This window comes from Chaetodon auriga, chromosome 20 (assembly GCF_051107435.1).
Source record: "Chaetodon auriga isolate fChaAug3 chromosome 20, fChaAug3.hap1, whole genome shotgun sequence".
In the NCBI taxonomy this organism is placed as follows: Eukaryota; Metazoa; Chordata; class Actinopteri; order Chaetodontiformes; family Chaetodontidae; genus Chaetodon; species Chaetodon auriga.
In genome coordinates this window covers 18,214,637-18,236,336 of record NC_135093.1, presented here as the reverse complement: position 1 = coordinate 18,236,336, position 21,700 = coordinate 18,214,637, and the positions used below count along the sequence as shown (strand labels likewise).

The window sequence follows — 21,700 nt, the reverse complement described above, 5'->3', positions numbered from 1 at the left end:
TTATTTAATATTTTTGTTCAGGAAAATCTTCGCTAAGAGCTAATTTTGTGCCTGCTGGAAATTATTGATATGGACAACAGGGGAGACGGCGGTACCGACTGAACCACAGGGCAACCAGTGCTGGGGTTTGACTGCTCCTGAGCTCCTACAGAGAAGTGCGTGCCAGGAAGTGAAAATAATGTGGCCTCTGGTGTGCTTGGCCTGGCTTTTCAAATAAATGCACTGAAACAGGATGATAGACTCAGTCACCTGCTTTGCTTTTCAGCACATCAGGTCCTAGAGTTGTCTCCAAGCAACGTCTTGTCAGCTGTGTATTATAAATGAGGCTATAATTTTGGACATTTCACCATTTGGCCCACCGAGAAGACAAATGATAAAGTAGGTTTAAAACGTCTGGGCACATGCCTTTGAATCAGGGCAGTTAGGATAGCCCTTGTGAGATGCAACAGCTTTATTCGCTGGGATTTCCTATTTACTAGATCGTCCATCATCTCTGGATGAGCAAACATTGTTTTTACTCTGTTCTACTTGCAGTCTGCAGGTGCATGCTGAGCCAAAGTAGTCAGACACTCACACATAATAGCGGTCCCTTTGTTTCACCTCCTCCATACTCAATCATTCATCTAAATATGCTACAAAAGATGCTGTTGTATCCAATTTTTTCTCTTTCTAGCATAGTATACCTGTTGTCCCATTTACAATCCTGATACTTGGGACGCTGTGTAAAACATAAATAAAAAAAGAATGCAATGATTCACAAATCGTTTTTAACCTATATCCAATTGAATACAGTCCAAAGACAAGATATTTAATGTTCAAACTGATAAACTTCACCCTTTCTGAATTTGATGGAACATATTTCAAACAAGTTGGGACAGAAGTAACACGACTGGGAAAGTTGTGGAATGCTCCAAAAACACCTCTTTGGAACATTCCACAGGTAAACAGGTTCATTGGTAAAAGGTGATAGTACCATGATTGATCTCTTATGCAGTTCTGCTTTAAAAACCTACACGATAGCTTGACAAGTCCACATTTCAAACTGTTTTTGGAAATCATGGACATCATGTCCTCAGGGCTAAAGAGGAAAAGTGCCATCAAGATTGTTACCAAAGTTCAAAAATGAACATCTGTGATGGTATGGGGGTGTATTTGTGCCCATGGCATGGGCAACTTATCTGTAATGGCACCATTAATGCTGAAAGGGTGTTGGAGCAACATAAGCTGCCATCGAGACGACACCTTCTACAGGGACATCTCTGCTTATTTCAGCAAGACAATACCAAACCACATTCAGTAACAAAAAGGATTTGCAAATGATTGCATTCTGTTATTTACGTTTTACATTACCATACAGTAAAATATATTTAACCATTGGGCCAAGAAAAAGAGTGTAATATAGTATGGGATAGCTGAAGTGAGAACGCCAAATTGGTTCACTTCCTCCCAAAAAAAGTAATTCGAGGAAGTAAGTAAGCATTGCCCTTAATGTTATGGATGGAGCAAAGAGTCCAAGACCGAACAGGAGACAGGGCGATAAGGGAGAAGAAACGGACGGAAAGAGAGGCAGAAACCTTTTGGCTAAAGCTCAACTAGTCTCCAGAGGAGAGGGAAGGGAATGAAGTGAGGGGAGAAAAGGTGAAAGTTTAGGAAGCTAAATTACATCAGGTGCCCTAACTCTCCTGCCCTCACTTCCACTGCTCTCTTTTTTTCCTCCACAGAGAAAAGAGGAGAGCTGCTCTTAATGAGGAATGGAGTTTATACTGCTCCTGCTTGGGTCCATGTTGGCATCGAAATTCTTAGAGATAGTCAGTGCAATGAAGAAAATGACTCTCCCCTCCTTCACTGATGTGGCAGCCTCCTCTCTCAGCTCTCATCACTTTGAAAGGGTCTGAGGATGGATGCAAAGGCACAGAAGGGTCACGACCTGCCAACCTCTCAGTACAGGTCACAATACCTGCCTTCTGCATCTCAGTCCTCATATTAGACACCAATTCATTTAACAGACCACCCAGGACAATCATCTCATGGGAACTTAGACCTCGTTATGGTTGTTACATACTGTAACTGCACTGCATACAATTTCAAGAAACCATTGTGAAAGTATTTTATATTTGTGATCCAAATGGAATCAGTGTTGTCTTCTTCTTCTTAGGTCAAAAAACAGCAGATCTTTACAACACTTTGTACTTTATCTTCGGATGCTGTTTCTGGTCAGTGTCCACAGGATGTAGCAGCTCTATCGTGGCTGCCTCCATTCTAACCGGTGTATCAATGTCCCCCTGCTCCATGACTGGATTGCCTCGCTGGCTGCTCTTTTTTTGCGCTGCCATCTTTAGGTCTAATTTTGCATCTCTGAACCGTGACATTCTCTTGTGAATGTAAAAAGATGCCATTATTTATTGGGAATTGACTTAAAATCAAATAAATCATTTGGTTCTGGGTTAATGGGTTTGTCCTCACAGCAAGGCTTATACTGCAAAACAAGCGTTTACTGTAAACAAGTTTACGAAAACAACCTGTTGCTGATTGGCTGGAATAGTGCACCACTTAATTTAAAACAGTTTTGTTTTTTTTTTTCGGTTAACGGACAACGAGGAGACATTTGATTAATTACAAATTCAGCAAATACCGCTAATCTTTCTCCAGAATGAGTCACCCCGCGTTTAATTGCGGCTCATACATGCTACCAGCAGTCATTCCCGAGCGGCTGCAAAGCAACTCTGTTAAAATCATTATCTGTATCATTATTGTAAAATCACAAAAGCTTGTCATCTTGACACCAAATAGCTCCCGACCCTCGTTGAGCAGGTTGATTGCTGTTCTCCAAAAGACAAACAAACTAATGAGGACAGAGAGCCAAAACTAAGAGAAAAATATGCCTCTATAAATTTTACCAATGTAGGCTACTTAATAAGCACTGTTCAGGCGTGGGGTAGTCCAGTAATTAAACCAATTAAAGTACACCCACAAAGCATCTGCTCCCAAAGCTAAATGGGCTGCAAACATGCATTGTGCAAAACAAAAAGTTAAGGAAAAACAATTCTAAACTGCATTAGACATGTGGCTGCTGCAGAGCAGATGCTCCACTTCTGAAACCTTTCCTGAGGACACTGAAACAGCGATGGAGACGTAACTGAGCCGCAGCGCAACCAGAATGCAAAGCAGCTGGATCCTGTGGACATTCGCTTTTAGGTTTACTGAGTGACTTCACTGACTGTAAAGAGATCTAAAAGCCCAGCTGAAAATCTGCCCGGGGTCTGACAGACATGAAGAAGGAAAAACAGAGTTAAGAAAAAAAAACAAACAAAAAAACAAACAAACAATAAATAATTCCCTGTCCAAAAACAACCCCAATAGCCTTATTCCTCCTTCTGCCTTCCAGTGCACTCACCTTCCCCTTCATGGACTCTCAGCTCCTTTTGGAGGTGAGGATGTGAGGGGCTGAGGATTCGGCCTTGGAGTTGCTTTTGCACGCAGCCACGCTCAAAAACATAATCCATACGTTTCCGAGCCGGTCTTTGTTGGGAAATACAGACACAGTAAGGGTCCTTGGTTGTGGGACCAATGAGTAAGGACAGCACAGCACAGCAGTGTGGCTGCCCTGTGGCTGTGTGGGTTGGATTGGATATGTAGAGAATGGGTCTGGAACACAGTGGACCTGCGGCTGTCCAGAATGTGGTGATCATGTGAGGGTGTCTACAGCAGGTTGTGATGTGGAAAGGATGTTGTGCCAGCTACTCCGATGAACGGGAGGCCTGACCGTGAACACGAGACACTGCTATGACTTTGATTCATTAGTGCAATGGTTTCTGGCTTTCTGGATCTCCTGTCAATGTGTCTGAAGACTCTATGGGTCTGGTAGTTCCATCAGAGATTTACGGATGACTGGAATATTGAGATGAGGAGTGTGGATTGGTATGGCTGAAGGGAATAGAGGAGATGTAGGGACTAGAGGAGACTTAAAGTTTGGATCCTGCATGATAAAAAGAATGGCTGTGAAAGGAAGAGCAGGGCACAGACCGTAAAAGCAGCAACAGTGCACTTTAAAGGTAACAGATCTGGATGGAAATGAGTAAAATGTCAGTGAGAAACACTTATATTTTCACATTTCTGAAGCGGTACTTTGGTTGGATGCGGCTGCTGCTTTTATGCCCCTGTCCTTCATGGTGAATGGCTCAGTAGTAAACCTTGAGACTCAGTGTCTGCCAGGAAAAATGTGTCAGCCTTCAATGTCACAGACTGGATGTCCAATTTTTAAATCCAGCAAACACTGAGTCTTAAAAGAAAAAAAAAAAGGAAAAAATAATAGAAAGAAAGAATATCAACATAAAGAGTTACTGTCAAACAATAAAGAAAGTTAAAAGAATTAACTGGAATCTCCGAATGCTCTGCTGCGCTGCTTACACATCAAACAGAGAGGAAGAGGCACAGATACAGAGACAAAAGAGACAAAAACCACAAAAAAAAACAAAACAGAGAAATGAAGCAAAGTGGGGAGTAACAGAGAGGAGCAGCAGAGCAAAGTGAGGAGTCCAGAAGAAAAGAAAGAAGAAAACATGACATCATTTAAATGACAGTGCATGATAACACACACACACACACACACACACACACACACACACACACACACCTACACACTCACTCATCCGCACTCTGTAACACACAAACACACATTGTGCTGGTTCACATGGTAGACTGACACACCTCTTTCTGAGTCATACTTGAGCAGGATGGATCACTTGAAATGGGGGACTGAATGGTGAAGCCAAGCGATTGGACGGTGTGAGTGGAGGGCGGAGTAGCAGGAATAACAGTGATGACAAAGTGCAGACCGATGGGAAGCTTTTTTTTTTCAACAGTAAAATGACACAGCATTGCTCTCTTTCTCCCTCTGTGGAATCCATGTTTATATCCAGAGCGACAATATTAACACAGTCCCTGTCAACTACTACAGCTCCAACAGGAAAGAAGAGGTCTTCCAGAGAAAGATGATTTTAACGTCTTCGCCTTTTATGGTTAAAGGCTTTTCATGCAAGATTCTCAGTTAAAACCCATTCGAAGCTATAAACCACACATGAGATAGTAAAAATAAATGTTGTCTATTTCACTCTACCAAATCCTGTATAATCCTCGTGCCTGACACTAAACCTGAGAACAGATTTTAAGATTACTGAAACCTATGAAGACCCAGCACATAATGATTATTTCTAGTCTGTTTCCACGCACAGTGTTTAGCCTTGACAGGCAGAGAGGAGCACATGTTGAATGATTGAGTATACACAGAAGACAACACACTGGACATCATTTACACTAGAATTGCAGTCACCTGGCTGGGCAACCCCTCAAATCTGGTAAAAACAAGAACTCTCACAAAGAAAGACATGCATGAAAAATAGATTTGTCTCTTTGTGTCTAATCAATGTTGGAAATTACACGGGAAAGGTTTAAGAAAGAAGGAATGTAAACTCTACGGAGGGACATGAGGTACGTCACTGAAACCTTCTGAACTGGTTTAGTGAGGCAGACCACGCTACTTTAGCTACAGCTAGCTGTTTTTAGCCATGCAGGTATCATGGCTGCAGGGACAGCAGTATTGATCTGATGGTTGTTTGCTCACCGCACTGGTCCAGACTGAAGTATCTCAACAACTATTGGGTGGGTTGCCAGGAAATTTTGTACAGGCATTCATGTTTCCCCAAAGGATGAATCCTGCAGACTTTTGCAAACACTGACTTTTCATCTAGCATCTATTGAGAACTATTGGATGGATTTGACATTTCTGGATTTGAGTAAAATAACAACTCAACAACTTTTGAACTGACTGCCATGAAATTTTGTAAAGACGTCGATCTCCCCATCAGGATGGACTGTAATACTTTGGTGTCTTCAGCATAAAGCTCAAAGCACCACTGTGCCCAAAGTCCAGTCTCCAGTCCAGTGTTGTGATGTGATCATTTCTCCTGCCACTTGACTTGATTGATTAACAATCCTGATTCCAGTCATAAAAATCAAACAAACCAAATCAAATCAGAGTCCTTCAACACGACACATTAGTAGATTGTATCTACTAATTTCCAACTGCAACTGGCCAAGACTGGAGCAGAGGAGGTCAGCGTCGGTCTAATCAGTTGTGACGCCCAAATTAAAACTATAATCAGTCCAACAATCCTCTGCAACAATGTGTGTGTTGCCCAGCTTGATTTAATCATACACAGCTCATCTGCTACTTCAGCATTTGTACTGAACACCTGTTCCTGGATATATCGCATATGCACACTCACACACAGTTCCAGGTTCAGGTTTTGTACCCCTGCATAAAGAACTCCCCGGCTCAGGAGAAATAAAGGAACACTCACAGTCCACCTCGTGTCCCTTTCATCACTACATTCAGTGCAGCAGGGCAGCACGACAGTACGAGCCTGTCTGCCACTCTGCTCCGTGCTGTTCTCTACTTGACATTTCTGTATATGAAATATTCATCGAGAAAGTTTCCAACATGAAACATTCATAGCAAGTGTTGTTCGGGCAGTTTTTCCTCCCACAAATGACTTTCAGCTTTTCAGTCATAGAAGTATTGACCGGACCGTATGTTCTTTGACAGCAGTTAAAGCAGCTTTTAATGAACTTTGTCTTCTGGAAATAAATGAGCTTTATTACTCAGTCTATTACTTTTGATTTTTAAGGCACCTATTCAGTACACCTATTCAGTACATATCCATCATCAGTCATTCAGGCCTCCAGATTTGTGGTTGAACTAATATATTTGATGTTTCCAGGGGGCAAATGAGCTTTGTTAGCTAATTTACTGGATGAAGTAATTAATACATGATGCGGTTGGAGTTTGACTTCACTTTTACAATTCAAGATACGATGTTATTTGGTGGGCGGGAAGTGGGGTCCTTGTCAGGGAACCGTGATATACACTCACTGGCACACCCCCAAGCAGTTACAGTAACATGGCCTCCAGTCACTGCTAACCCCCCAAAAGTTCTGAAAGATTCATCAAATTTGATGCTTCACTTAACGCTGCTACCAACACCTTGTGGCATCAAACTTTTACACCCCCGAGCAGCATCTCTGCGACTTCCAGCCAAGGTATGTCACCGTATCACACTCCTTCTCCTTCCCTCTGAGAGTTTCCCCCACTCTCGCTTCCTCTCTTTCTCTTATTCGCCCTTAAAGGACTGGTGTGTTATTAATTACGTCTCTACAACAGAGGAATAGAAGAAAGAAAGAGGGGCAATGTGAAACTTCTGTTAGATTCATCTCTGTTAGCTCTGACCCAGATACAGCTGGGATCGGCTCGTGTGTGTGTGTCTGTGTGTGTGTGAGCTAATAGATGAAGAACAGCTATTCATGGAATGTCAAGAGTTGTTTTGCACATACCCACACTTGTGTTTTTGGATGTCTGTCTGTGTGTGTGGCACGAGGTTAAACGATGTGTGAGGAGATGATCCTATTATCCTCGTCTTGTTGTTGACTGCTGGCCGTGTACTGACAACAGAGATTAACACCACAACACAGGGAATGACTTTGTTTACCCACATCAAGGTGATGAGGATTTATGAATCTACACAGAGAACACAACAGTCACATTGTCCACATCAGCTGCTGACTCCATCATCTGAACAGTCGCCAGTGCCCGCTTTTAACAAATCAGAACACCATTAGATACGAAACAGAGGTTTAAAGCCCTCGTCTATTTTTTATTGACTCTAAAACTGGCTGACCTGAGATATAAAGACTTACATTATGTGGTGGCTTAGCTTAAGATTTACATATATTTTGGTGGACTTAAAAAGGTTCAAAAGGTTGGAAAACTTTGGGAACCTCAAAGTAAATCTGACCTGCATTTGGGATTATTAAAGTTTCTATGGTGCAGACTGTAATCCTAAATGTAGGATTGGAGCATTCTCATTAGGTTTAATGCAAAAAGATGTTTTCATGCTGTAATTCAGTCCGTAAAGGAGTCAATTCATCACTTGTTTTATTGCTGGTTAAACACAGTCAGTGTACGTATTTGTGATTTGCATAAAGAAGTGCATTCACAATGAAAGTGTATCCAGTCAACGAGTGTTTCAGAGATAAATGATTCTTTCCTGGAAGCTCCTTAAAAATAAATTACATAATACGCTTCATCGAAGACTGCCAACAGTTCAAGCTGTCCTCACTGAAGTCATCCAGATTAACTTTACTCTACTTCCCTCTACCACGTCCTCTAACCTGAATGTGAGAGTGAACTCGCCTACTGGGACTATCCAAAATAATGTAAACATCTCATGGACCTCACCTCAAGGTATTTCATGTCTGAAGAAATGTTCTGATTTTCAGGCTAAAGGCCAAAAGTAGCATTTGCCATAAATTGTGTGTGCGCTACCAAGGCTGCAGCCTTCTTCCCTGCCTCTGCAGCTGCATTACTGTTTCTGTCGATCAGCAGAACAGCAGCTGTGTCAGTAACAAGTGGCAGAATTATGTGTCACATCACCCATGTGTTTGAGCGAGTGCACGACACAAACAACATGGGGAGCCACTCTTAAAAGCATGGCTCCATAGTGCTGCTAGTAGTCAAAAACTCCACAGGGTAGCTTTTAGCTGTTTGTGTGTTACTGAATTGCTTTTGCAGCTTTGCAACTTTCCAGAAGGTGAGTGGTGGTAGGAGGGAAGATATCACTTCCTTCCCTTGTTACATTGCACACAATGTATACACTGAATTCTCTAAAGGTACTGTGTGGAGTTTTGACCACTAGTGGTGCTATGGAGCAATATTTTTAAGACTGTGCTCCTGTTTTTTACGTATTTTGTGCACAAGGACACACCCGTACATGGGCCGTGCTGTGCATTGTCCTGTCAATGGTTTCACACTATTCGACTGATGGACAGCTGGTACTGGTAACGAGCCGTCACGAGCAGCAATGCGCCTGCAGAGACCAGAAAGGAAAAGGCTGCTGGTAAGCAGACATGGATGCAAACAATGTAGCTTTCAGATTCATCCAAAAATGGCTCTGCAAATGTTTTATGAGAGCGGAAATGAATTTGGCCTGTTTATTTGGTCTCGAGGATACACACAGTGTGTTTTGGTGAGAAATAATGAATGTAAATATAACTTTGTTTGTTTATATGTATATAAAAAAAACTCCTCCGAAGTCTTTCAGGTTGTGCTTCGATTGTGGTCGTTGGCTGTGTGCAGTCAGCTTGGTAACATACAGAAGCCATGAATAGAAAAACAGCAGGGAAGAGCTGTTGTTGGACTCTGAGTGGGAGGCCGATTTACAGAAAGCTGTCAGAATCACTGCAGGTCCATAAAGTACCGCACTTGAGAATTAAGTACTACGAAGGATGTGGTCTGAATATTTTGCCTAGCATGACTGGCAATCAGCACTTAAATATGTGATTATCCAAACAACATGAGACCACCAACAGAGGGGGGAAGAGGCTATGATCTATAGCCAAAAATAACAAAATTATTCAATCGAATCCTTTTTGCAGCCTGAAACTAGCATAAACAGTGTGACAGAACCTCCATGTACACGTACTCTCTATAAGATGACTGTTTGGGGAGCGATGTGATGACAGGGTGTTGTGATAGAGTGAATTCATGTGGGGGCTGACCCAGACAGAACCGCTCGGGCTACACTGTTGATCTGTTCAGCCTGTTTGGGAAGTCGAGGGCCATCTGTTACCATGGCAGAGCTACAGTTCTCTAACTGACATGGCACACACACATTCAAACTCATATCCTAAGCACACAGAGCTTTATCTCTTACAACATAATACACCCGCAGCACGTTCACAGAAAAGGCTGCAGAGTAATGTACCACAGGTTATAACAGATGCTTCCTCTGTTCTTCGCTTCCCTTGCTCTGTCTGTTTGTTTCTCATTGTCTTCTCCTCCTTTTCATCCTCTGCTTGTTTACCAGCTCTCTCTCCCCCGGTGTTAAACAGCACAAAAAAAAAGTCATGCATAAATGCTTCTGTTTTTATATTTAGTTATCATTATAATATGTCCTGTGGCTCTAATTCACAATGTAGTGAAGTGTAGGCTAAACACAAACAGCCTTTACATAACTAAACAACTTTTACCTCACATGGTTTATATGATGTGGATACAAACACACTGAACTGAACGCTGAAAGCTGCTCCTTTAACCTCAGAATGATTGCTTCACTTTAAATATCCATGTGCTGCAGCGCAGACAACAACAGTGTGTCACTGTTACACTGCTTACTGTACTTACTACCCTGCAGCTTTCATCGTGAAGACCATACAAGGTTGCATCTTTTACGAAGCTCATTGTTTGTTGAGCCCTGACTCAGAGAAATGACAGATTTACAACCAATCTGCAACAGCAAATGTGTTTTTAAAGGAAACGCAACGCTGCTGCTTCAGTATCGCATCATAGCCCGGCTGTTAACAGTCACTGATCTAATCTAATCTCATACACAAAATGTATTATAAACTGTTCAGCTTTCACGGTGCACTGTGACAGACAACTGACACATACATCTCTTTTCCATGACAGCCTTCATAGGACTAACAGCTAACTGTGCCTGAAATATTATAAAGAAAAACATTATATGAGACAAATCATAAACCCACACTTCAGTGTGCATGTATGTTGCTGTGATGGATTAAAACAAACATACATTTGGATAAAGTCAGACAGTGGAGAAAGATCGTGGTCTCGTTTAATATTGAAAAAAATCGAAACAAAATGTTAATTTAGCCAAAACCACAGGATTTCCTGACACTAAATCAAAGTGATTTTGTCGCCTAAAAAACTAACCACACATGAACCAGCCTCCACCCTGACCACCCACCTACAACTCCCATGCTTCATTCCCTTGAAAAAAAAAAAAAAAACAGTCAAACCAAACATAATCCTGGCAGCAATCACACTTCCTACAAAACAGAATTTCTAGGAAACAGGGTTGGTTTGGTAACTGGTTGCAATTTAATGATCAAATGCTGCAAATGCTGCAAGCACCTAAATACTTCCACTTGCTCATAGAGCCATATGGCACCAGGGTGCTGACATGGTCATATATTTACCATTTGGTGTTTGGCTATTTACCATTTTGGCTTTGAAATGTGTAATTCATTGGTTACTTCATTAATGCTGCTATCTCACCTCACGGAACTACGTTTCTGGCTGGATTATCTAGAGTTTCTGAGTGCTACCACCTATCCTGCCATTGTTGCACAAGTCAGCCAACGGCCTACAAACTAGTGCAGAAACACTGAGAGCATCATTACCCTGATACAAGCTTCTGTCTGTCAAAATATTCAGCATGCCATCTCTCTGATAGCTCACTGAGGGTGGAACATGGAGGAAATAATATGAAACTATATTTACAATTTGCCGCATACATCGTGTGCAGTGTAGTGTAGCTTCTCCTGATGTGTCTGTCACAAGGAGCTGACTGTGACTGCAGAATGCATGACTCAACACAACAAGTCAACTCAAACAGGGAGACACTTCGCATTGACCCTGAGGGGAGCTACTGCCATCCTGCGTCTGTGTGTGTGTGTGTGTGTGTGTGTGTGTAGCTCATTGTATGTCAGAGTGCATGTATGTCTACCTCTGTGTATGGTGGAGTTTTGTGGCTTCATGATTATCACCATTTTCTTTAACCTCTTCCACGTCTCTTTTATTCAGATCCACGATATGTGCGTGATCACAAGTCTTCAAAAGCAAAGTCGGACACAAGTTTCAGGTCCCTAAAGGTGACATCTGAAATGAGACTGCATTTGAATGTCTTTCAAAACTGTTAATAACTGTTAATAAACTGATATTCAGAGCCAAGTTGGACTAGAAATGAAGTGGTTTGAACATTAGTGTGTGTAGACGCTCACCCACACGGCCACACTGGAAGGTGAGGTGTAAAGTCCAAATAAACGTGTGACAGATAAAAAGCGAGATCTAGAGAGAGAAGTTCAAACCCAGGTTTCAGCTGTCCTCACTTCTACACCGGCCTGAAGTGTGTGTGAATGTCGGTTGTCATTGGACGCAGACGTCAGAGAGTTGTGTGCATGTGAGTGTGCTATTCAAACATCAGTCTTGGTTCAGTGTACAGGTTATTTAAGCCAAGACATTGCTGTGGCTCTGTTGTTTGGTCAGTCTTTTGGCCATTGGATGGATTTCCATGAAACTTGGTAGAGACATTCATGGTCCCCAGAGGACGAAGCCGATGGACTTTGGTGATCACTTGACTTTTACTGTATTGCTACCCCTGAGTTGGCATTTTCAATTTTCAACTAAATGTCTTCACAACTATTTGATGGATTATCAAGAGATTTGGTAATCTATGTAGCACATAGGATGTATGAGCATCACAAGGCTCACATTTGGTGTTCTGAGTAATATGTCCTTTTGAATTGCCACTAAATTTGGAAGACACATTGCACTACTGTGCCGGGCTAACTTTGGGTCTCATCATCCAGTTTTAACTCGTTCAATTCTTTGGTTTATGACGAAACTATTATATAATATGACCGTCTGTGAGGAGTAATGCCTTACTTATTACACTACTTGTGCGTTACTTTCACCAAAATAACCACAGGCGTACAACTAATGTCATATTTGGCTGTATATTACAGTAATTATATTTAATGTGTGTGTTCAGAACATGGTGGTTTATGTTGGTAGCTGTATTGAATAACAGTGTATTGAATTCTTGTACCTGAGTTGAATATTTTAACAGGAATGACATCACTGAGAACTGCTGAATTCTTAATAGATGGTGGTCATCTTATATAGTAATTATGCTAATATTATTGAAAACTTGCTAGTAACATGTTATATTACTTTGCTACTATAAAAACTAATATAGTAATGCATTACTTTTGTAATGAATTACCACACTGTCTTTGAGTACCTGCAAAACTAATGGCATTCCCATCAGCCTCAGCTGTACTTTGTTTATAGGGGTAATGAGCAAAGTAAGCATTCTAACAAGCTTAAGAGAGTGACCATTGTAACCATTATAGCTGCAGCATATGAGCACTGTCATCGTGAGCATGTTTGCATGCTGACATTAGCATTTAGCCCAAAGGACTGACTTGTAGAAGAGAACGTGTGACTCTTTAGGAAGTCACAAAGCAGTTAGGTCCAAGTTAATTCTTGTGTCAACATTTCTGTGACATCCGTCTGAATACATGTGTTTGTAATCTCTGCATGTAAATAGTTACAGTACAGGCTGATAGAACTTTCCATGGAGTGCGTGTGTGTGCATTTGCGTAATCTTATCTCCCCTCCACCCCTGTGTCACTTGTCCTCCTCCCTCCTCTTCAGTCAAAATCTTAATGCGCCTCCTCCATCATCCCCTCTCCTCTCTTTGTTCCTCTCCTCCTGCTAGCCTCTAGAGACGACTGCTCCAGCGCAGTGCAAGCTGGAGATAAGAGTCCACATGCTCACACACAAGCACACGGCGCGTGGCACGCATGCATGCCCACACACACAACAACGAAACGTTGACCACGCCGACACGCTAACACAAATGCAAAAGTGACACGCTGTGTGGGCGCTGTATTTTACGTATATGTTTTGTGTCCTTGGCACTGTATTTACCTTTGGGTAAAAATACCAAAACACTGCCAGCACTCTGCACCCTACAGCACAGGAGCACTAGAGGGGTGTGGGGTCCTGAACGCCTCTCAGACAGTCACCAGTCTGAGAGGAGTGGAGATTTGGGGATGAGAGCTGCTCTTGCATATTTTACAACTTGTTCTGCTACCATCTGCTCCCTGACACACTCACGCATGCACATACACCCAGACACACACAAGGATACAATCTAGCTCAGTGAAGTCTGCCTTCCAGGAATGTGCCCCTGTTTGACATTGCACCTGGTATTATACGTGCAAACAAAGACAAAAACGCTAGCACACACACAAACGTTCATAATGCAGAGGGGTTGTCGTCTTCTAACACGCTTCACAGCGGCTCCCATTTATCATAACAATAACCGAAGCAGATTGTCATGGAAACAAGTTGCCACAGCAAACCAGTCAGACTGGTCAGACCACCCTGAGATGACCTTTATGCCCAACAAGAGCCAACTGCTGTTAACAAACCTGCTGAGGTCTCGCTTAACAACAACTTGTAACGCTATGACCTTTGAGCACAGTGTGTTGTAGTAAATCAGCCATTAGGTCGAGATAAATTTGTGCAGCTTGGCAAGATCCTTAATTCCATTTGAGATCATGATTTAATAATGGTATCCTACTGACGCACATCACAGAACTAGAAATAGATTGTTTTCCACCAAAGAAACTATTTAAGCCATCTTTGTAAGTGAAATACACTATATGAGCCAAAGATTTGAAGATTGCGGCTAAAAAAAAAACTAGTTAAGAGTTTAATTTATTGTGATTACATATTTTGGCACTGGATGTCTTAAATCAAGCTTTTGAGTCAAGCACAGACTCAATGGGAAAATTAAAGAATGTTCTCAATTGAATTTCTGTGGTCCAGTGCCCCATAATGGAGGCCAGTGACCTCTAATAGAAGACATTATAAGAGAAAGTCAGCAACAGAGAGAATCTGCTCATTGAAGATTGGGCCCGTTGTCCAACCTGATCAAGCTCTCTTATCTCTCTGGCTTTGATCTAATGTAATTACAAGACACAATGAGAGAGACAAGCTAGTCAAGTTTAAAGGATATTTCTGAGTTATCAGAACTTGGCCCTTATTATTACAGCTGAAGCCATCATTCCTATTTGTAATAAGCTCAGCATGGCAGCCAGGCAAGAAACACAAGCAGTCAGATAATCTGAAAGGTTAGTCAAACTTATTGGGAAGAAAAGTATGGCATACAGTAAAATGATGAGCTCAACTGCCCCTTTAAAATATCCATCACAGTTTACTGACCTGCCCAGTTCAACTTTCTCTACCTACAAAACTTACCATAGTGGTTGGCGACTAATCAATTTTTCACCCAGTTCCACCACCTGATAAAATTTCATACAGCTATACTTTGTGTTTAGAGCTAATGAGCAAATATTACCGTGCTTATACGGTAAACTAATACGGTTAACTCAAAGTACCTAGAACTGCGAGAGTTGACTGTCAGCTTAGTCTTGTTTTCAGAACGGCAATGTCTCTTTGGTTCAGGCTGAAATATCTCAACAACTACTGAGTAGATTGCCAAGAAATTTTGTGCAGACCGTCATGGTTTCAAGACGACGAATTCCAATGACTTTGGTGATCCCCTGACTTTTTATCTAGAACCCCCAGCAGGTCAAAATTTTCATGTACTCAAGGAAATATCTCAGCGTCTGCTGGATGGATTAGTACAACATTTGGGGTAGTTAAAGTTCACAGAGGATGAATCCAAATGACTCTAGTGATCCATTGACTTTTCCTCTACAGTCACCGTGAGGTAGGCATTTCACTTTATCCGACATTATGGTTTATGACCAAACTAAGCTGTACTTTGTGTTTTGTGCTAATCAGCAGTCACTTTGGTGAGCACACTATTATCACAACCAACAGAAAAGATAACCATCACAATGAAACTAAGGCCCGCAATGTCATAAACTGGACAGTATTCTACTGTCTACTGAAGGAATTACAATGAGACTACAGAAGCTTTTCCCTGTCTCACCAGGTCTCCATTTCAGTTTGCCTGCCAACCTAACTAGAGCAGACTCTTTTTCTTTTGTGGTGGTGGTGGTGCAGCAGTGCAGTGCTGTGGACGGTGGATGGATCGCAGACGGCGTGGAAGAGCTGTGAAAGACAAAGCCACGACAGAGAAAACAGGTAACAGCATGTCCAGCGGACTGAGGGCTGATGGGAGAGAGGCAGGGGGGTGGGGACGCGGGATGGGGCCCTACCTCCCGTGATCATTGAACTTAGAACCCTAGCCACCATGGTGGGTGGTCGTGGTCAGTGGTGGTGGTAGGGGGGGTTAAAGGGACACACAGAACATGCTAGAAACTCTGTACCTTTCAATGTGCCTTCAGAGAGGGCCCAACTCACCCCAGGAACCAATAAATCTAGAGGAATGAGACCGTGTTAGTCAGGGTGAAGCAGAAGAAAGCAAGGAAGGAAGGATGGAGAGTTAGAGACAGCAGAGAGTCAAAGAGAGAGAAAGAGGGAAAGAAGGATGGAGTAAGGCCAGAAGGAAGCGATGAAAGATTGAGCTGGCTTATGTTCCTATGTCTTGTCTTTCCAGTGATTCTGAGTCCAGTTCTTTGGTTTAACACTTTGTTTTGTAACAATCAGGAAGTAATTGACTCACAAACCAAAGAAGACATTTACAACCACCGTACAAATTGTATTCTATTGAGTTACACCACTAAGTTGTCTCTTTGTGCTACATAGCAGCCTTGAATTTCTGTGTTGCTATTTCACTAAGAAACCTATAACATTTTGACCCTGAACAGTGATGTGTGTAAAAAAAAAAAAAGGTTCCTGGCAGAAAAAATACTAGGCCAGAAAAAAAGAAGACAACCTTTTCAACCAAAAGTTACCAAAGGAAAAAAACAAAACAGGGAAACGAACATAGAAATATGAAAGGCTCAGTGTGATTTCAAGAAAAAGGGAAGGGCCTCTTGAGATTTAAGTGTACGTGTGTTGGACTGAGTGTGCAAAGGTCTGGGAGAGTTTCTCGATTGGTTGGATACCCTTGGCAGACGCCTCCTGAAAAAGGAAGATCAGTCTCAATCTGTATTTCTCAAGAGTTGGACGGAAACATTTCTCTCGTCAAATAAAATTATCATGTCATATAGACGGAAACAAAGGGATATTCTTCAGCTTTAAGAAACCATTGGTGTCCACTGCTCCTTGCAGATATTTAAAAACAAAGTGCCTTTCGATTAAGGGGGTAAAATACTGTAAGAATAGGCACCAAATTCACAAAAAGTCTAATGCTAATTTTTTTTTTTTTTTTTTTTTTTTTTACTTGTAGGAGGCAGTGGAAAGAATAAAAACCAAACCAAGCAGTTTGTCACCAACTCCTATACAGCCGGAGGGGAGGGGGAACGGGCAGGGAATTAGCTAACTCCTACAAATCTCAGTGATGTGATCTCAGAGCTAAACTAAGGGGAGACTCGTCATTTTCTTCCAGATTTTAGTCTATCCCTGCCCCTGCGGCTGTACTAAACCACATGCAGAAGAGGGGAAGGGAGGGGGGTCGTCTCCTTTTCGTTTAGGGCGATTAAATGTTCAACAACTCCCCCTCCCTCTAGCTCTGCATACCCACCACCATGCAAGCCCCGTCTGTCAGCACTCACTGGGCATGCTCCAAGGGGCCATCCCAAGCGCGGTGTCTACGGTAGATCAGGCAAGGTAAGGGAGGAGGGAAAGATAGGAGGCTAATACCAGCGATCAGCTGTCCTGGCTTTGCAAGCTGTCCGAATATGGAAGCTTTTCTCAACACCCAACTTCATCAATTTGATGCTGGGGTTGAGAAGAGCTTCCACAGTCTGTAGCAGAGTCTGCAGAGCCAGACTAGATGACCACCGGACTACAACAAAAACCAGCCTGAGGGCCCACAAGGAAAGGAAAAGAGGGTTCTACCGCAGAGTAGCAACTGTAGGTGGTACTAGCTCACTAATTGCGTTCTCCCGAGTTCGGCCAAACCAAATCAAAAAGCAGAAAGAAAAAAAAAAAGGCTCAGGCTCAAATCAAGCAGGACTCAGAAAGATGTGGAAAGACTACCGACCAGCCAGCTCCTTCTCCTTACTCCTTCTCTTTTTCTCCATGCGTTTCAGTCTCTTCTCCTCCCTGCGCTTGGCCTCCTCGGCCTCCTGGTGGCGCCGGCACTTGTGGAAGTTCTCCACCACCACGCCCACGAACATGTTGAGCACGAAGAAGGCCACGATCAGCAGGAAGGAGATGAAATACAGCAGCATCCACGGGTTGTAGTTCATTATCGGCTGAAACACACACAGAATGTTTCTGTGAGTGAGTATTGAAGTCAAACTTATAAATGACTGCTAATAGGTAGTATCAGCACATATTTTTGAGTGGATTTTCTTCAGTTATAGCCAAAGGATATGTGCCCTGGACATGTTTAACACGTGTGTACAGATATGTGTGTAGTTGTGCGAGACAGTTTAAATATATTAACCTGCTGGTCAACTCCCACAGCATCAAGTCCGTCATACATAATATCTACCCAGCCGTCTTTTGAAGCCAGAACAAACAGAGACATCAAAGCCTGAGACAGAGAAAGAGAGGAAGGGGTGAAACAGAAATACTCCACTAAAAAAAACTTCATATTGAAAACATTTATTTATGTATTTCTGAGACCTCACCTGTCCCAGGTTGTCAAAGTTGTACTTGTGTCTGACCCATTTGAAGTTGGCCTGCAAACAGTCTGACTTGTTGGTAACGTTCCTCACATCTTCTCCTTGACAAACAAAGAACTTCCCCTTGAAGAGCTGGGGAGAAAAACACAGACACACCCTTTCGTTTTACAGTGAACCTCAACAGAAAACAGATTCATAAAACTACATTATGCCATTAGTGGTGAGTTTGGTTTCAGAAATTGGAGGGTGGGATCAAAATATGTAAATTCAGCTGGAAGTCAGGAGTTCTTGGAATGAGCAAGTACGTGAAGTTACATTTTCCTTCATGTCGGCGTACATTATGATTAAGTGGTCGTCATGCTTTTTTAAATCATCCTTCCACTGGAGCAGATGTCTGACATTTTAGAATTACAAATGCTGTTAAATTATTTACTTAATCTTTTCAAGTCAATATTCACATTTCCACATGTTTGTTAAAAGAGCTGCAGACACTTTTCTGCTCCCAAGTCTTATCCTTATTCATCTATCTACACTGAAACTCAATTTCATGCTATTTGTCTCAAACCTACGTGCAGATATGGTTGGATATGTCTACATGTATTCACATAAGCATGTTTATTTCATATGAAATATATTTCCAGAAGATTCATACAATTTCAACATTAACGTCTCTACCCAGTAAGTCGTGTTCATGTGCTGTTTTGCTTTTAACCATGCACAGGAGAGCTCTACTTGGGTGACATCTCTGCATCTTTTATTGATGTGGTGGTCTTCAGCGGCAGACCACCGTCCTTTTAGCGGCAGTGAGACAAGCTAGAAGTCGACATCTGCAGCTGAAGTTCAGCTCCAGACTGCACGGATCAGTCTGTTCAACAGGGTGGAGAGAAGAGCTGAAGCAGTTTCCCAGAAACGTTTAAGTTTACTGACAGAGCCAGGTTTGCTGATTTTCCCTGTGCTCAGACTTTATGATGAGCTAAGATAACTGACTGTATATTTACTGTATGGATATGACTGTGGTGTTATTTTTCTCATCCAACTCTCAGCATATTTTCCAAAATGTCCAAATTGTTCCTTTAAGAAAATGTTTTTTCTTTTTTCTTTTCTTTTTTTTTTTTTACTTTTAGAACACAGAGCCCTTACCACATTAGATTTTAGAAAGAAATATCAACGATACAGGTTATGAAGTGCTAGGGTTGGGGTACTGGCCGAGTTTAGGGTCTGCTAAAAGCCTGGAACTACAGTACTAAATAATATAGCTGTGCCTGCTTTGTATAAAAAGTAATGTATGTATGTATGTGTATATGTGTGTGTGTGTGTGTGTGTGTGTGTGTCAGTGTAAGAAAAAAAGCTCACTGGATGACCACGCTCAGTTGGCAACATTTCAAACATTTTCAGCAGCAGAGGTTAAAGGCTGTGCAGTGAATTCCATGGATGCCTTTTAACGAGTGACAGCTTCCGATCTCTGCCTCATGGCATCGTCACAGCCATTAACCCTTCATGACACGTCCTTACGTGGACAGATGGTGTATGGACATAAACATGCTGGTGGCGGTTAGACAGGAGCCTGAACTGTGCCAAGGGCAAAGAACTCGTTGGTATAGATTGATCCTTGGGCTGTTAGCCATGAAATCTCCATTGCGATCAGATGAGCATACATAAGTATCCCAGTGTATGAGTTATGATGTTGAGAGCGCGTGGAAAAACTATTCCTCTGCGAAGATTTCATGATGTGTGCGCTACCAAGACGGGACAGGAGAAAGTGAAGAATTGTGGGAATGTTTGTCACATGTCAAACTGTTGCAGCGTGTCCCCTCCTCTCTCACCTGTACTCCCAGGATGCCGAAGATAATGAAGAATGCGCAGCAGATGACCACGATGTTGCCGATGGGCTTCAGTGATGACATCAGGGTCTCAACCACCAGCTTCAGCCCTGGGGCTCTGCTGATCACTCTGGAACACAGCGTTCGATAGGACGTTAGTGCACTGCCTGTATGTGTGTTGGAGTGTGTATGTGCAGGGCACTCTCAGGTCACTTACAGTACAGCTCATAACAGATGGAGCAAGGATGCCTGCAGCGTTCCAACCCACAACCCCAACACACCCCCAGGCCATCACTCTGTGTGCACACGCGCATACACAAACACACACACACACACTGACACACAAAAGCCCTTTCCCCTGTTTTGCCACAGACAGAAAGCCTTTTTCTTATTTGCACACAATTCAGAACTTTTCAAACCAAAAACACTTGTGACTTAAAGACAAATTAACCTCTTTTCCTTTATCCCTGCTCTTCTGTTAAAAAAAAAAAACCCCAAACATCTTTTTCTCTCTTTCACACCTCTTTCTGCTGCCTTTTATTTCGGCAGCGAAGAAAACAGACACATCTAATTAAGCCAATGGACTGATGAGGATGTTTAATTAGTGCCAGCGTGGCACCCGGCGCTACACTGCACTGCAGCTGAGCTTCTCCGACTGGGTGAAACACAGACACACACATAAAAGCCTGCCAATGCACACGCACTCATCTGCACAGGCTTTCACACAGAAAGCACGTATGTATATGCATGAGCACAGAGATGCATAAGGAACCCCTCTCTCTTACACACACATACACACACACACCAAAGTCAATATGATGTGATAGATAAGATGATACATCAAAGACCTAAAAGAGAAAAACAGTGCTACACAGGCTGGCTGTCAAGGTGATAATCTGCTCTGCCTTTGTCTATTAGTCTTTGTCTGCAACGCATCTTTTTCCCTGAGCAGACAGTTGAGTGAAGGAAGAGTCAATAGCACATTAAGAGAAGACATGAGATAATAAAAGGCCAGGGCCGACCACGGCCACTGATCAATAGCCCCGATCAGAGAATAATGAGCGTATAGCTACTACACATCACTCTGCACCTCACTGCCTCTCTTTATGTTCTATTGAAAACCATGATGGGTGCAGTACCACCGCTGTGCTATAGAGGGTACTATTGTTCAAGAGCTGCATCTGCATGTGTTTCCCTCTCGGATTGATGCGGTTGTCCTGGTATGAGAACATATTCACATTGAATTCCTCTGCCAGGAAGGGATCTAAGTCCAGTTTCAGTGTTTTTGGCTAAAGACGAGTTTACCTTTCTATTTAAGCAACTGTGACATTTCTCTTTACAGTGAAATAGAAACACAAAATGCTTCAAGGATCAGTTGAACATGCTTGTTGAATCCACCTCATTTAGTCAAATATTTAGCACCTGATCTTGGATAACCTGTCACCCTTTCATTCATGTGCGTGTTTCTCAAAAAAAAATGAAGAAAATAATGACAGGAAAAGGAAAAACTATCTTGAGAGGAAAAAAAAAAACATAAAAATGGAGCGAGAAAGAAAGAAAAAATTGCAACTTGCTGGGGATGTCAGTGAGTTCGCAGATTCCATCCAGAACAGAAAGACATC

At 42.3% G+C, this 21,700-nt stretch overlaps 1 protein-coding gene across 1 annotated transcript in view; it reads right to left on the bottom strand.

The window, feature by feature from the left end:
- The window catches only part of cacna1g (calcium channel, voltage-dependent, T type, alpha 1G subunit), a 234,130-nt gene that overhangs the window by 25,053 nt on the left and 187,377 nt on the right, over nucleotides 1–21,700 (bottom strand). Inside the window, exons 24-28 of the mRNA XM_076759944.1 lie at nucleotides 20,082–20,208; nucleotides 18,265–18,390; nucleotides 18,078–18,167; nucleotides 17,691–17,883; nucleotides 15,949–15,999 (exon numbers count right to left, since the gene is read on the bottom strand). Coding sequence (XP_076616059.1) covers nucleotides 15,949–15,999; nucleotides 17,691–17,883; nucleotides 18,078–18,167; nucleotides 18,265–18,390; nucleotides 20,082–20,208 — 587 coding nt within the window. The remainder of the gene's footprint in view (nucleotides 1–15,948; nucleotides 16,000–17,690; nucleotides 17,884–18,077; nucleotides 18,168–18,264; nucleotides 18,391–20,081; nucleotides 20,209–21,700) is intronic.